The sequence below is a fragment of the Aotus nancymaae genome, unplaced genomic scaffold, assembly GCF_030222135.1.
Source record: "Aotus nancymaae isolate 86718 unplaced genomic scaffold, 86718_ANA_hifiasm-v0.15.2.pri h1tg000057l, whole genome shotgun sequence".
NCBI classification, from domain to species: Eukaryota; Metazoa; Chordata; class Mammalia; order Primates; family Aotidae; genus Aotus; species Aotus nancymaae.
In genome coordinates, this window is record NW_026988471.1 from 23,523,039 (window position 1) to 23,539,051 (window position 16,013).

The window sequence follows — 16,013 nt, forward strand, 5'->3', positions numbered from 1 at the left end:
CCAGCTAATTTTTTGTATTTTTAGTAGAGACGGGGTTTCACCATGTTGACCAGGATGGTCAGGAGTTATCCACCTGCCTCGGCTTCCCAAAGTGCTGGGATTACAGGCGTGAGCCACCGCGCCCAGCCGGGTCTACATCAATTAATCAGTTACTCTGCCAGGCAATGTACTAGGCTAGTAACCCACTTTTGTGTGAATAATTTCTTACATTTGTATAGCACTTTCACATATTCGATCTGCAAAATCCTATAAAGCAATTACAGTAGGCTATTTTACAGATGGCGAAACTGAAGCTCAGATTCATAGTCAGGTGACAAGTGCTTGGCCCAAGACTCAATCCTTGGATTTTGGAATGAAACCTGCCAGTGTTTCCACTGCACAATACAAGAACTAGAGATCAAAGCACCTGGCCGGGCGCAGTGGTTCACACCTATAATCCCAGCACTTTGGGAGGCTGAGGCAGGCAGATCATCTTAGGTGGGCAGATCATCTGAGGTCAGGAGTTCCAGACCAACCTGGCCAACATGGTGAAACCTCATCTCTACTAAAAATACAAAAATTAGCCGGGCGTGGCACATGCCTGTAATCCCAGCTACTCAGGAGACTGAGGCAGGAGAATTGCTTGAACCCGAGAGGCAGAGGTTGCAGTGAGCTGAGATCACACCGCTGCACTCCAGCCTGGGTGACAGAGTGAGACTCCATCTCAAAAAAAAAAAAAAATCATTAGACGATGACACAATGACTGTGGGAATTCTGATGAGTTAATTATTCTCTGGAATTCAAATTCCTTACAAGCTTATAGGGGTTTCCACTTTGAAAACAAAACTAGGTCAGGCATAGTGGTTCATACCTATATAATCCTAGCAATTTGGGAGGCCAAGGCAGGGGGATAGCTTGAGGCCAGGAGTTTGAGACCAACCTGGCCAACAGAGCTAATTTTGAGTTTGTTTAAGTATACATGTTTTAAATGTGTGTGAGGGTAACATTTCTCAGGCAGGGCCCTGTACTCTCGCTGAGCAACTCCATCTTTTTTCCCTTGAACTCAGTAGCACTTACACTGTGTATACATCTTAAGTCTACTCTTCAACGTCTCTCTCATAGTCCAGTTTTAAATTTTTCAACTGGTGAGCATTACCACATAGATCCTACCCTCCCACATCCAGCACTGAAACTGAAGTCCCCAACCAAGTAATTTATTCCCCATGAATATGTTCTTATGTCCCCATCCAAATTCATTGCATCATCGTCCTGCTAGTGGTCATTTTCAACAACTTTTTCCCACTCATTTCACTAAATTGCAAGAAGTCCCACTTTGTAGCGCCTCGTAGCCATCTCCTCCTTTCTAGCCTATTACTGACCAAATTCTGGACGTCATTATCTTTTTTCGGATGATTCCAATAACCACCTTCATGCCTTTTACATTCATCCTTCACCCAAACATCAGAGAAATCTAAACACAGAATCTTAGTGACTGCTTCTGCCTAGAGTTGATCTGAAATCAAGTGACCTTTTGAGTTTCATTGCCCTCTACACCCTCTCTAAACAAAAAGGTCGAGCCACAAAAATGATCCAGTCTTCATTCTTGAATTAACCATGTTCTCACTTTCATTGCCATGCCCAGTCTCTTCCCTCAGCCTGCATGCTCTTCCCTTCTACTCATCCTTCAAGACTGCAGTTGATATCCCCTTGCTGTGAAGCCCTCCCTGGTCCCCACATTGAGTAGCCCTTCCTTTGCTCTGCCTTGCTGCAGTGCTTGGGCCTCCACTGGCATGCAGTTAGATGCACATCTGTTTCTTTTCTTCACTAAATTGTAAACCTCTTAAAGAAGAGATGCACACACACTCCTACCACCCCCAGCCTCCCGCTGAGCCTTCTACATAGTAGGATCTTAAATGCTGATTGAAGAAATAGACTCAAAGGCTATATTTCAAATAAGGGAAAGTGGCTGTGGGCAGACCGACACCGAAATTGTCTCCCTAGAGTCTGGATTGCTGAGCTGAGGGAAGATTGCAAACTTGTCTACAAGCTCAAGATAGGATTTTAATTTTATCTTGATGACTGTGAAATGGCATCATTGTCTGGGGTAAATACCCAAGATTCATTGTTTCATGGCCATGGAAAACTAGAATGTGGACACGCAAAGAGTGAGGTTCAGAGCAGAAGCTTAATAGGCAGAAGAAAGAGAAAAGGTCTCTCTGTTGCAGAGAGAGGGGTCCTGGAGAAAATGGGAAAAGGGGTGCCACTTCCACAGTGAAATGCAGAAGGTTTTATAGATAAGCTTGAGGAAGCGGTGTCTGATTTACATAGGGTGCACAAGATTGGTTGGACCAGGTGTACCATTTACATAGTGCACGAAAAGCTGCTTAAAACTAGGTGTGTCATTTGCATAGCATGCAAAGAAAGTGGTGGCCCCACACTAATCTTGTATTATGCAGATGGTTCTCTACCCGGTGGTGCCACATTGCCTGGTTCTTTACTGTACCCGTGGTGACAAAGAGAAGCTGGAGCCTCCGTCTTGAACATGCCTGGCCCTCAGGTAGCCCTTTTCTATTGGCACAGCTGGCAGCATTCATCCATGCAAGCTTCCAGCTCACTTGTCTATGACAGCCGTTTGATTTTTCAGGCTGCTGTTTGTTAGAAAAGAATTTATTTGGGGGCTGCTTTTTGTTAAAAGGGAAAATCCGTCAAGGACTCTCACTATCTGCCTAAATCATTTCTTTCTAGCTCCTATATCAATTGTTTTCTTGTTTCATGAAAGGTGAATGAAGACAGGTCCTTTTCACTAAAAGTTTCAAAATTCTCACACTCTAGGAGTCTCCACATCATTGGAGAATTTGCAGAATGTTAGCAGTTATCTGCAATACTTCATCAGGCTCTCAGCTTTGTAGATGATACATGCTTCGGTTAAACCCTTGACACTTCTCCCAAATTACCCTCTCACTGAAAATCAGCTGACTGAGTTGATGACCATCTTAACCAAGAAAGTAGAAAAGCCAGATCGGGGAGAAAAACTTCCAGTCTTCCCTACAAAAATGAATATAGAGTATAAACCAAAAAGTGTCTGAGACAGATCTCAACTGATTTAGAGGTTTATTTTGCCACAGTTAAGGTTGTGCATGGGGAAAAAGAAATGCAAGTTACAATAGAATCTGTGGCCTGTGCTTTTTTCAAAGATTGTTTTGAGGACTTCAGTATTTAAAGGGCAAAGAGTGGACAGGAGGGGTAGGAGGACAGAGATGGGGGAGGTTAGGTGATAATGCAAATGGTTACATTCTTGTGAGGCTTTGATTAGCACTCACTGAATCCACATTTTACATTTGAAAAGACAGGAGTAGGGGAAAGTCAATTATGCATTTTTCCTGTACTCAGTAAGTCTTCTTTTTTTTTTTTTAGATAGGATCTTGCTCTGTCACCCAGGCTGGAGTGCAGTAGCACTATCTCAGCTCACTACAACCTCCGCCTCCTGAGTTCAAGCAATTCTTGGGCCTCAGCCTACCAAGTAACTGGGATTACAGGCATGTGCCATCATGCCTGGCTAATTTTTTGTGTTTTCAGTTGTTGAAAACGGGTTTATAACGTCGGGGAAAATCCACACGGAGACAGTGGATGACTCAGCAAGGCTAGTTTACTTCCTGCAGGAAGGGTGCACTCCTGAACAAGGAGACAGGGACATTTATACCTTTCATAACCTGACACAATCGCCCCACTGCGGTGTCCAGTTTCCATTGGCTGGAACGGGACCTTACATTCTTTCCTGACCTGATTGGCTAAAAACATGGAAATTTTCTAAAGAAGTAAAGGCAGAGGAGAACAAAAGGAAAGAGGAAGTAACTTGAGGAATGCTTAGAGAAGCAGTGATATTTTCAAATAAGGAAGGAGAATAAGCTTTGACCGAAGACTTGCCTGGGCTTGTCCAGGCCTGTCAGGGCAAATATCTAGGTTACAGTGTAAGAACTAAGAACACGTGAGGCACTTATTTCTTTATTATGACTAACAGCGACTTTAAGATTATTAGCAAAAGCTTTAAAGTAAATTAACCTTTGAAGAAACTATTATTTATTTGTAATGAACTAAGAGGAAAGCTTTGAAGAGGAACCTTTTATTTAATTTCCTACATTAGTAGAGATGGGGTTTTGCTATGTTGGCCAGGCTGGTCTCAAACTTGTGGCCTCAAGTGATCCGCTTGCCTTGGTCTCCCAGTGTGCTGGGATTATAGGTGTGAGCCTGTGCCCAGCCATTCATTTTACACATAAGATAAAGTCAGCATGTGAAATCACATCTATCCAGGAATAAAAGGAAGTTTTTGTGTCCTTCAGTTCCCAAGTTTAACTTTCCCTTTGGCACAGTGAGTTTGGGGGGCCCAAGATTTTCTTTTCTTTTCAAAATAGTATGTCCTACTCTCTCTTTTACCTACAATAAAATGCTGCTGAGAAGCAATTCATGTTGAAATTAAACAAGAATAAGGTGACTCCTTGTGAAATTTCTATCAATTTTGCCTTTAAAACCAATGTCTCTGAAAGCTGAGTGACTTAACTCGGAAAGTGGACAGAAGGGACACGTCAGCAAACAGGCTGACCTTCCTCTAACAGGAACTAAGGTCTTGCCTGGGGTTTCTTTCCTCATTCCTGATGAAGCAGTCCAGCCCTGCTCAGTTCTGCTTCTTTTTCAAGTCCAGAGTAATTTATCACATACCTGCCTATACTTAACTTTAGGCTGCATATTTTCTGATCATTTCCCTTTTTAACTTGCAAACTTTTATTTTTTAAGAAAGCATAAGTTGGCCAGGAACAGTGGCTCCTGCCTGTAATCCCAGCACTTCAGGAGGCCGGGCAGGTGGATCGCCTGAGCTCAGGAGTTCAAGACCACCTACAGCAACATGGTGAAACCCCATCTCTACTAAAAATACAAAAAAAATTCACCAGGTGTGGTGGTGCACACCTGTAGTCCCAGCTACTTGGGAGGCCGCAGCAGGAGAATTGCTTGAGCTCCAGAGGTGAAGGTGGCAGTGAGCCAAGATTGCGCCACTGCACTCCAGCTTGGGCCACAGAGTAAGACTCTGTCTCAAAAAAAAAGCATAGATTTTAAAAATTAGCTTTCCATTTTAACATTCTGCTAATGTTAGCAATTATACTTCAAATAATAATTACTAGCAAGCTAGACTTTAAAGTTCAAGTAAAACCAACTGGGGAAAAACTCCCTATAGAGCACACCCTATGTAAAGACTTCGTGCAACTCTAAGCTTAGGCTTTAAATTTTCATCCTACCTTCGGTAGAAAGCTTCTAAAAAGGTTTTTATTAAGAACATTTTCACGTGTCTATGAAAGTAGAAACAATAGTATAATGAACCAGTTCTAGGTTTTTAATCAGTCTTTGGTATGTGATTTTTATAACCCCAAATAAAGAGATGACTTCAGTCACTTTATTCATTTCCAGCTCAAAAGTAAGTTGTGGTTAGTCATCTTGGGAATCTTTAGACCTAAGAATTTGTCTTAAAAATTGCACAATAGCTGTTTTTTTTTTTTTTTTTTTTTTTTTTTTTTTTTTTGAGAGGGAGTTTCGCTCTTGTTACCCAGGCTGGAGTGCAATGGCGCGATCTCGGCTCACCGCAACCTCCGCCTCCTGGGTTCAGGCAATTCTCCTGTCTCAGCCTCCGGAGTAGCTGGGATTACAGGCACGCGCCACTATGCCCAGCTAATTTTTTGTATTTTTAGTAGAGACGGGGTTTCACCATGTTGACAAGGATGGTCTCGATCTCTTGACCTTGTGATCCACCCGCCTCGGCCTCCCAAAGTGCTGGGATTACAGGCTTGAGCCACCGCGCCCGGCAATAGCTGTTTTAAATAATGACTATCACAAGTAATTTAATAGTAATGACAGGATATATATTTTTTCAACCAACAGATATTAATTGAATACCTACTATTTACCAGGTACTATTTCAGGCACTGAGGCTACCTCAATGAAGAAAATACAAGTCCTTGCCCTCCTGGAGCTTGCATTCTAACGAAGGTTGGCTGACAAACCAATGAGCAAAATATATGGTGTGTCAGATGACAAGGGCTGTGGAAAACAGTTAAGTAGGGAAGGAGGATAGGAAGTAGTGGAGTGGAGTGGTCACAGTTTACAGCAGGAAAGTCAGAACACGCCTTCAGAGACGGTAACATTTGAGTGACAACCAGAAAGAGGTGAGCTAGTGAGCCATGGCAATACGGAGAAAGACCTTCCTAAGCAGAGGTGCAAAGGCCTTGAGGCTGGAGCAGAGCGACTGAGAACTGTAGGAGTCAAAGAGGTAATGAGGGACAGGATGGTGTGGGGCCTTGCACTCAAATCAATTCTTTGGCTTTTGCTGAGATGGCAAGGTGCTGCCGGATTTTAAGCAGGAAAGTGGCATGCTCTTGCCTGGGTTTTAGTAGGGCTATGCTGGGCTTTGTGTGAAGAGCTGTTATGAAGCAGGCAGATGGAGAAGCAGGGAAACTTGTTAGGAGGCGACTGCAGTCAGCTAGGCAAGAGACGGTGATTTGGACTAGGAGGCTAGCAGTGGAAATCAGAAGAAGTGGTCAGATTCTGGATCTGTTTTAAAGGTAGAGAGGCATCTTGAATTGTAATTAATAAATCAAGAAAAAAAATTTTAAAAAAAAGGTAGCGACAATAGGGCCAGATTCGGTGGCTCACGCCTGTAATCCCAGCACTTTGGGAGGCCAAGGTGGGCAGATCACCTGAGGTCAGGAGTTCAAGACCAGCCTGGCCAATATGAAGAAACCCTGTCTCTACTAAAAGTACAAAAATTAGCTGGGCATGGTGGTGGGCACCTGTAATCCCAGCTACTCGGGAGGCTGAGGTAGAAAAATGCTCGAACCCAGGAGGCAGAGGTTGCTGTGAGCAGAGACGGTGCCACTGCACTCCGGCCTGGGCGACAGAGCAAGACTCTTGTCTCGAAAAAAAAAAAACCCTCAGCTGAAATCCAGCCTTAAGCCAGCAGTCAAAACACACCATATCTGGATCTTAAAGAAGGACACACTGGTGCTGTGCTAAGCCTGACTTCAGAGGACAGATAAAACCTGTCAGGCAGTCATAGCTGAGGACAGTGGTTCTCAACCATCTTTCCACACTAACGCCTTCCCATGAGTTACGATGGCTCACTACTGCCAAGATTCTCAACCAGGAAGCAAGAAGGAATTCACGCCCTTAGAACAGAATCTCAGAATCTGTGGGAAAGTTCTGTGTTAATTAAACAATAAAACAGGCAATTCTTAACCCGCCCCTGGAGGGAAGCCCTCCCTGCTCTGCCAGCGCCATGAGAAGCGGTGACCTAGGCTTTGACCCTCAGCTTTCCAAGTTCAAAAACTCAACTTTGTCAGCTCATCCAGTGATAATTGGGCTCTAGGGTATTGAGTCACAAAATTTACAGTCACAGGAGGCTGATTTGTAATCCAGAATGTCAACCAATTTAAAAGGGAAGATACAACTTTTCAGCACGTGAACTACTCGTGACCCCTTTTCAAACTACCCTCCAGTATCCAGATGGCTGGAAAACCAAACTGGTAACCAACTATGAGAGATTAGAAAAACTGAGGCTGGGCGTGGTGGCTCACGCCTGTAATCCCCGCCCTTTGGGAGGCCGAAGTGGGCAGATCACTTGAGGTCAGGAGTCTGAGACCAGCCTGGCCAACATGGCGAAACCCTGTCTCTACTAATAATACAAAAATTAGTCGGGTGTGGTGGTGCGCACCTGTAATCCCAGCTACTAGGGAGGCTGAGGCGGAAGAATTCATTGAACCTGGGAGGTGGAGGTTGCATGAGCCGAGATTGTGCCACTGCACTCCAGCCTGGGTGACAGAGTGAGACTCTGTCTAAAAAAAAAGAAAAACTGAACTAACAAAAGACCTGGTTTTCAATATCAGTCCTGCCATTGTCTTTGATCGTGGCAAGTCAAAGCCTTTCTGAATCTGTAAACTGAGACTAGACAGCCTGCATCACAAAAATTGTCAGGATTGATTCATATGGGAGTACTTTGTTAATTATAAAATGTTTTTCACGTATAAGAAACCTACCAGCTGGGCGCAGTGGTTCACGCCTGTAAACCCAGCACTTTGGGAGGCTTAAGTGGGCGGATCATGAGGTCAGGAGATTGAGACCATCCTGGCTAACCTGGTGAAAACCTGTCTTACTAAAAATAATACAAAAAATTAGCCAGGTATGGTGGTGCAAGTCCCAGTTACTTGGGAGGCTGAGGCAGGAGAATGGCTTGTACCTGGCAGGTGGTGGTTGCAGTGAGCTGAGATCACTCCAGCCTGGGCGACAGAGTGAGACTCTGTCTCAAAAGAAACAAAAAATCCTACCAAAGCATAGGGGATTATTTTCAAGGATGTAGTGTCTATTCTAGGGCTTGTAGCACAATCTTGCTGTGTTGAAGAATTCATAATTTTGATTATGAAGTCTGGCACCAAGTACACTATATTTGGCCACACATACTAAGGTTATGCGTTGTACTAAGGTTATGCGTGGCCAAATACAGTGTACTTGGTGCCAGACTTCAGCTATTTGACTTCTTCCTGTGCGCACTTATACCCTCTTAGAATGTGTTGATTCTAAACCACACACATTTATTGTTCCCCTTTTAGGCTGGCTGTCTACAGGGCCCAGGCTGTTTCTAGGTAGCACTAGAGCCTCCACTTCAGTGGATCTGGGGTGGGGCCTGATAATCTGCATTTCTAGTAAGTACCCAAGTGGTACTGAGCTAGGGACCAGACCACCGCTTTGAAAGCCACTGATCTGGTTCAAATGGTAATGGTCTTAAGCTGATACCAATAAGAATATCTATTGCTTCCCTGCTACTTACCGCCTTGCTGTCACTCAGCGTCAGTGCATGAGTGCCTGCTCTTCTCCCGCTTGGGTAGACGTTTATGCTGTTTGTGCTGAGATCTCTGCTTTAGGGATTTGCCTAAATCTGCCATCTCCCAGCTGCGTCTCATTTCTGTCTAGCTTTATACTATGTCTTACTGATGAATTCAGAACTCAATTTTTTTTTAAGATGTAGTGTCACTTAGAAACCCTTTCCTAACTGGCTTGAATGGAAGTATCAGGAGGTACTTGCTGATTCTTGGATGGCATCGCTTCCTAACAGAAAGGGGTAGATAATGGCCTACTTGACGGAGAACCCTTAGGGGCAGCTCTGAGGGCTGTGCTGTCTGCATCTTCCTAAGTTTAGGTTCTAGCACCAAATCCTAGGCACTGCTCAAAGGGGCGTGTACATCCAAACACATTTAATCCATGCAGCACACTGCAAATCCCTGCTTTACCGATAAGAGAACTGGGTCCCAGGGAAATTAAGTGACTGCCCAAGTGCACAGCGCTTGAAAGTCTGAGATCCAGATTTGGACTCAAGCAGTTTGACACCAAAGCCTAGGCTCCTACCCAGTTATGCTATCCAATACGGTGCTCGGGAAGTTTATTCAGTGTTCTGGAAGAGTGGTTGCCTCCGACTTTTTTTTTTCTTTTTGAGACAGGGTCTCACTCTGTTGGCCAGGCTGGAGTGCAATGGCATGATCTCAGCTCACTGCAACCTCCATCTCCCGGGCTCAAGCAATTCTCCTGCCTCAGTCTCCATGGTAGCTGGGATTGCAGGCGCCTACCACCACACCCAGCTAATTTTTATATTTTTAGTAGAGACGGCGTTTCACCATGTTGGCTAGGCTGGTCTCAAACTCCCGACCTCAGGTAATCTGCCCACCTCGGTCTCCCAAAGTGCTGGGATTACAGACGTGAGCCACCATGCCTGGCCATGCATCCTACTTTTTTAAACTTTTAAGTTTGGAGTACACGTGCAGGACGTACAGCTTTGTTATATAGGTAAACTTGTGTCATGGGGGTTTGTGGTACAGATTTGATCACCCAGGTATTAAGACTAGAACCCATTAGTTATTTTTCCTGATCCACTCCCTCCTCCCACCCTCCGCCCTCCACCCTCCACCCTCCACCCTCCGCCCTCCAAATTGCTCCCCGAGTGTGTTTCCCTCTGTGTGTCCATGTGTTCTCATCATTTAGCTCCCACTTTTAAGTGAGAACATGCAGTGATTGGTTTTCTGTTCCTGCATTAGTTTGCTGAGAATAATGTATATGCCTCCTACTTAATAGAAAAAAAGCAGATATGGTCAACTTCAACATTCTTTCTCCTCCAATCTATAAACGTACGTACGTCTGTATCTTCACCATCTGCCTTTCCTCCAGTCAGAAAAGAAGTTTCCCCTCTCTCAGTTCAAGGCCAATTCTTCCTGATGCCTTTGACCCCACCTCTTCCTGTTTGCTCTGGACTTCATCAATTATTCTATTTGGTAACTTTAATCTCTCCTCTCCTCACTCTCTTTCTCCTCTTCACCCGTCAACTTGCTCAAGATCTAAGAAAATCCCCACTAGGGGACCCAGCATTGCTCTTTCCTGCCCCTATTCAACCATTATCCTCTCTCCTCGCTTTCAAGCTTCTGGAAGGGACACTTCTCACCTCTTACCTCCCCCAGATTCTTGTCTCAACAGACTACAATCTGATTTCCACCCTCACTATGCTATTTAAACTTCGCCAAGCTCACCAGTACATTCCCAGTTGCTAAATGTTTCCACGTTTTATTTCCTGAAATTCTACGCTGCACGATTGCTCTCTACCCTCGAACTTTTCATTCACTCGCTTCCTGGGGTTGGCTCTCCCCTCAGCACTCTACCCATTTTCCCTGTGAGGACCCATCCACTCTCCTTGATTTAGGTGACCACCTGTCATAAAGGTAATTTTTTTTTTTTCTGAGACCGAGTTTCACTCTTGTCACCCAGGCTGGAGTGCAATGGTGCAACCTTAGTTCACTGCAACCTCCGCCTCCCAGGTTCAAGCGGTTCTCGTGCCTCAGCCTCCCAAGTAGCTAGGATTACAGGCGCGCACCACCATGCCCGGCTAATTTTTGTATTTTTAGTAGAGACGGAGTTTTGCCATGTTGGCCAGGCTGGTCTCAAACTCCTGACCTTAGGTGATCCACCATCCTTAGCCTCCCAAAATGCTAGGATTACAGGCGTGAGCCACCATGCCTGAGTTTTTTGTTTTTTTGTTTTGTTTTGTTTTGTTTTTAGTGGAGAGGGTTTCATCATGTTGGTCAGGCTAGTCTCGAACTCCTGACCTCAGGTGCCTCCCAAAGTGCTGGGATTACAGGTGTGAGCCCCCACACAGGGCCCATAAAGGGAAATCTTATCTGGGATCTTTTTTTTTTTTAGACGGAGTTTTGCTCTTGTTACCCAGGCTGGAGTGCAATGACGCGATCTCGGCTCACTGCAACCCCCGCCTCCTGGGTTCAGGCAATTCTCCTGCCTCAGCCTCCCGAATAGCTGGGCTTACAGGCACGCACCACCATGCCCAGCTAATTTTTTGTATTTTTAGTAGAGACGGGGCTTCACCATATTGACCAGGATGGTCTCAATCTCTTGACCTCGTGATCCACCCGCCTCAGCCTCCCAAAATGCTGGGATTACAGGCGTGAGCCACCGCGCCTGGCCTTATCTGGGATCTTAGTACAAAGTTATCTAAGGTGGAAGGGTAATACTCATGTAGATTCTTACTACCTGAGGGTAAAAACTATTTTATGTACAGCCTGCCACAATAGGCAAACAATAGATATCTGTTTAGCAAATTACCCCTTATAAACTTTGCTTCACAGATACCTAAGCAATTTCTGTAGATGTGTCCAAATGTTTATAGAAATATTGTAAACATCGTACAGAGTGTTACAGATGTTCAAAGGGAACTATCATTTTTGGCTGGGTAAGAATTTTTGGCAGTGATAGCACTTGAGCTGGAAATAGTTTCAGTCAAGTCCAGGGGCAGAAAAGGGAGGGAGGAGTAATAACATTAAACTCCCATGCCAGAGATGAGAACAGCAACTGAAGTGACTCTGTGGAAACATCAAGTTTGAAAAAGGGAACAGAAGATTCAACTAAAAATATAGGTAGGAGGCTGGGCATGGTGGCTCACACCTGTAGTCTCAACACTTTGGGAGGCCGAGGCTGGCAGATCACCTGAGGTCAGGAGTTCGAGTCCAGCCTGGTCAACATGATGAAACCCGTCTTTACTAAAAATATAAAAATTAGCCAGCATGGTGGCACACGCCCTGCTACTCAGGAGGCTGAAGCAGGAGAATCAATTGAACCCAGATTGCAATGAGCAGAGATCTCGTCACTGCACTCCAGCCTGGGCGACAGAGACTCTGTCTCGGGAAAAAGAAAAAGGAAATAAACATGAGGACCGCCTGAAGGCTAAGCTAAGGAGTGCTGGGATTACTCTGTAGGCAGGGAGGAGCCTAGACTTCACAGGTGCTTAGCTGTCCTATCTGGTGGCAGAGTGGCTGCTGGATTGGAGCGCCACACTGGAGGTGAACAGACCATGGGGCACTCCAGTGAGCAAAATGAGAGGTTGACACAGGGCAGTGGCACTGAAATGACAAGAAAACAGCTGTAGTACTTGGCAGATTTCATCCAATCAAATAAATCTGTATCTATGTACATATATATAGACACACAAATTTTAACTTTTTATTATTTTAGAGACAAATTTTAACATCTTTGTTGAAATACAATCAATTGCATGCTTTAATTGCCAGCATTTTTTTTAACAATACGTAAAATATTACTGCATCATAAAGGTCATGTTGTCTTAGAGTCAATGAAATATGATACCTGGCTGTGAGTAAGAAATATGGAATTCAAAAGCAAAGTTTCAAACCTGGGTGATTTTTGTCTTGCTTTTTTTGAGATGGAGTTTTGCTCTTGTTGCCCAGGCTCAAGTGCAGTGGTGTGATCTGGGCTCACCACAACCTCCACCTCCTGGGTCCAAGCCATTCTCCTGCCTTAGCCTCCCGAGTAGCATTTGGTGGCATGTGCCACCACGCCCAGCTAATTTTGTATTTTTAGTAGAGACAGTGTTTCTCCATGTTGGTCAGACTGGTCTCAAACTCCTGACCTCAGGTGATCTGCCTGCCTCGGCCTCCCAAAGTGCTGGGATTACAGGTGTGAGCCACTGCGCCCAGCCAAACCTGGATGATTAGAAGGGAGTTTCCTTGATCCCCACAGGAGAGTATAACCAAATCTTCTATTTGAGTAATGATCCCCAGACAATACTGCTCACCCACCTTCCCCACTTGAACTTATTATTAATAATAAGAGGAAGTAGTTATTAGTGACAACTTTAATATGAACACGTGCTTAACCCTCAAGAAATTGTCACAGCTGAAAGAGGGGAGCAAGCTGACACTGCAGGGAGCACAGGATGCTTAGGAATGGGTGGCCTGCTGTTTCTGGATCCAGCTGATATTCAAGCATATCAAAGCAGCAGTCATTTGAATAGTCGGAACTTCTTCAAATACTGGCCCACTTCTTCCTTGGGGTAGGGCCGGAGAGCAATGCACGTGGCAATATTCTCTGGTTGCTCAAGCCATAGCATGTGGTCGATGTTCTTCTGTTGCAGGGTCTCAGCCAGCTCCTTTAGGGTGGTCTCATCTGGGGCCTAAAGGAGAACACAGAACACAAACCGAATAGCCCATTTAGGAAGTGTCAGAAGGCCAAAAAAGGTTTCAGGAATCCTCCTAACTGAAAATGGAGTAACAGCTTTACCAAAGAAGGAGCTGCAATGTCATTCCTTGCTGCACTGGGGAGGGGAGAGAAGCTTCATATTCCTGTTTAGAAAATGGAGATTTGTATCTTCCCTCGTGAGATGCTGTATGCCCAACATACACGTGTAATGTGTAATTCTGCTCTACACGTTTTCTAGCTCTCCTATGGCTATGCCCATAATTTTAAGTGCCTCTGACTTTAACAGCTGCCTAGTGGAAGGATTTCTTTTTTTTTGAGATGGAGTCTTGCACCGTCACCCAGGCTGGAGTGCAGGGGTGCGATCTCGGCTCACTGCAGCTTCTTCCTCCTGGGTTCAAGCGATTCTCCTGCCTCAGTCTCCCAAGTAGCTGAGATTACAGGTGCTTGCCACCACACCCGGCTAATTATTTTGTTTTATTATTTATTTATTTTTTGGGGACCGAGTCTTGCTCTGTCGCCTGGGCTAGAGTGCAGTGGTGCCATCTCGGCTCACTGCAACCTCTGCCTCCCGGGTTTCAGCGATTCTCCTGCTTCAGCCTCCCGAGTAGATGGGATTATAGGCACCCACCACCACGCCTGGCTAATTTTCGTATTTTTAGTAGAGACGCGGTTTCACCATGTTGGCCAGGCTGGTCTCCAACTCCTGACCTCAGGTGATCCACACGGCTCAGCCTCCCAAAGTGCTGGGATTACAGGCATGAGCCACCGCACCCAGCCTCTCTTCTTCCCTTTATAAAATAGGAGGATTAATGAAATTAGGCTCAGCCCTGTGCCTGGCACATACTAAGCACCCAATAAATGTCGTTAATCCTGGTATCGCCTTATATTTTGTTGGCCTTTCTGACTATACAGCAGCACCTCAATTTAACCAGTAGCAACTCCTAAGTCCCTTTCTTGAGTCATGCCTAACAACTAAGAATCAGCAGACGGCTTTTAAACTCCGGGGAGTCACTTAATCTCTGTGGGCTTCAGATCATCTGCGACAAGAGGAGTCTGAACCTGATTTCCTGAGGCCTCTTCCTAGGAAGAAAATCTAAGTGAAAAGCCAGCGGCTTCTGTCCTGCCTACTCAGATTCTCGAGACATTTTCCTACAGGTTACCGCTTGATGTTTCACTACCCAGTAGCAATTTTCTTGAAAGATAATCTCTTTGCCAGTTACCCATGAAGGGATTACTCTACCCCTCCACCTGAGTTCTGGCTTAATTAAAGCCGTTTTTCCTTATTATAAAATATGTGCTTAAGGTAGAAAATTTAAAAAATATATAGAGAAGCATTAGGAAATAACCAAAATCTCACCATGTACTACTTAATATTTAGATATATTTCCTTAGTTTTTCCTTTCGAAGCCTGGATCATTCTGTATATATAGTTCAGTTAGCTTCGCATCATGAGCACTCTTTCAAGCCACTAAATATGCTTCAAAACCATAAGGGCTCCCATGATTATCCTTGTGCAAAGCTCGTTGGGTGCATCTGATTGTTTTCTTAGGCTATATCTCTTTTCTTTTTTTTTTTTTGAGGCGGAGTTTCGCTGTTGTTATCCAGACTGGAGTGCAATGGCGCGATCTCGGCTCACCGCAACCTCCGCCTCCTGTGTTCAAGCAATTCTCCTGCCTCAGCCTCCCGAGTAGCTGGGATTACAGGAGCGCACCACCATGCCCAGCTAATTTTTTTGTATTTTTAGTAGAGACGGGGTTTCACCATGTTGACCAGGATGGTCTCGATCCCTTGACCTCGTGATCCACCCGCCTCGGCCTCCCAAAGTGCTGGGATTATAGGCGTGAGCCACCGCGCCCGGCCTCTTAGGCTATATCTCGAAGCAGCAGGAGAGACAGAGTCAAAGGGTAAGGGTGAGATTTGCTTGGTTATCTGCAAAAAGAACCTAACTGCTATTTTAAAAGGTGTACCGATTTACACCCCCGGTGCCTGGTCTATCTGAAGCTAGGTTCAATTTATACTAAAATATTTATTTTCAAATAATTTGGCGTCCTACCCAGGTAAATAGTTTGACTTCACTTTGCACTGACTCCACGGCGAGAGCCCTCGACGTCTCAGAACCTCCCCCTCAGCCCGAGTGCCTCACCTCAAGGACCACTTTGCGCATGCGTCCCAGCTCTTGGAGGTAAGCTGCTGTGTGCGGGTGGTCGCGGTGAGTGTGCAAGGCCGCGGTGGCCGCGTGACAAGCCTGCGCTACCAATGCGCCCGCCGGCCAGGAGAACGGAGCTTGTGATAGATCCTTTCGTAACACCAAGTATTGTACCAGAACCTGCGGCTCCGCCCCTGAGGCCGCCATCTTCCTAACCACCCGAAAGACCGGACCTACTCCCCGGAGCATGCTGGGATCAGGGCGGGGCCCTGAGCGCCGCCATGTTTTTGTACGGCAGAATCGCAAAGCA

The 16,013-nt window shown here is 45.3% G+C and overlaps 1 protein-coding gene across 1 annotated transcript; it reads right to left on the minus strand.

Moving 5' to 3' along the window:
• Positions 1 to 12,498: 12,498 nt before the first annotated feature.
• PTRHD1 (peptidyl-tRNA hydrolase domain containing 1) lies at positions 12,499 to 15,952 on the minus strand. Its single transcript, XM_012453315.2, has 2 exons — positions 15,701 to 15,952; positions 12,499 to 13,531 (listed from the first exon to the last, which is right to left on the minus strand). The coding sequence occupies exons 1-2, from the start codon at positions 15,950 to 15,952 to the stop codon at positions 13,361 to 13,363; spliced, it is 423 nt and encodes a 140-aa protein (XP_012308738.2). The 3' UTR covers positions 12,499 to 13,360.
• Positions 15,953 to 16,013: the final 61 nt, after the last annotated feature.

Bases quoted from the DNA above. Each gene is read 5' to 3' on its own strand.
- PTRHD1 (XM_012453315.2), bottom strand. From the start codon at position 15,952: ATGCTCCGGGGAGTAGGTCCGGTCTTTCGGGTGGTTAGGAAGATGGCG. The intron at 13,532-15,700 runs GTGAGGCACTCG...GTTCTCCTTTAG, and splicing joins TGCGCAAAGTGGTCCTTGAG to GCCCCAGATGAGACCACCCT.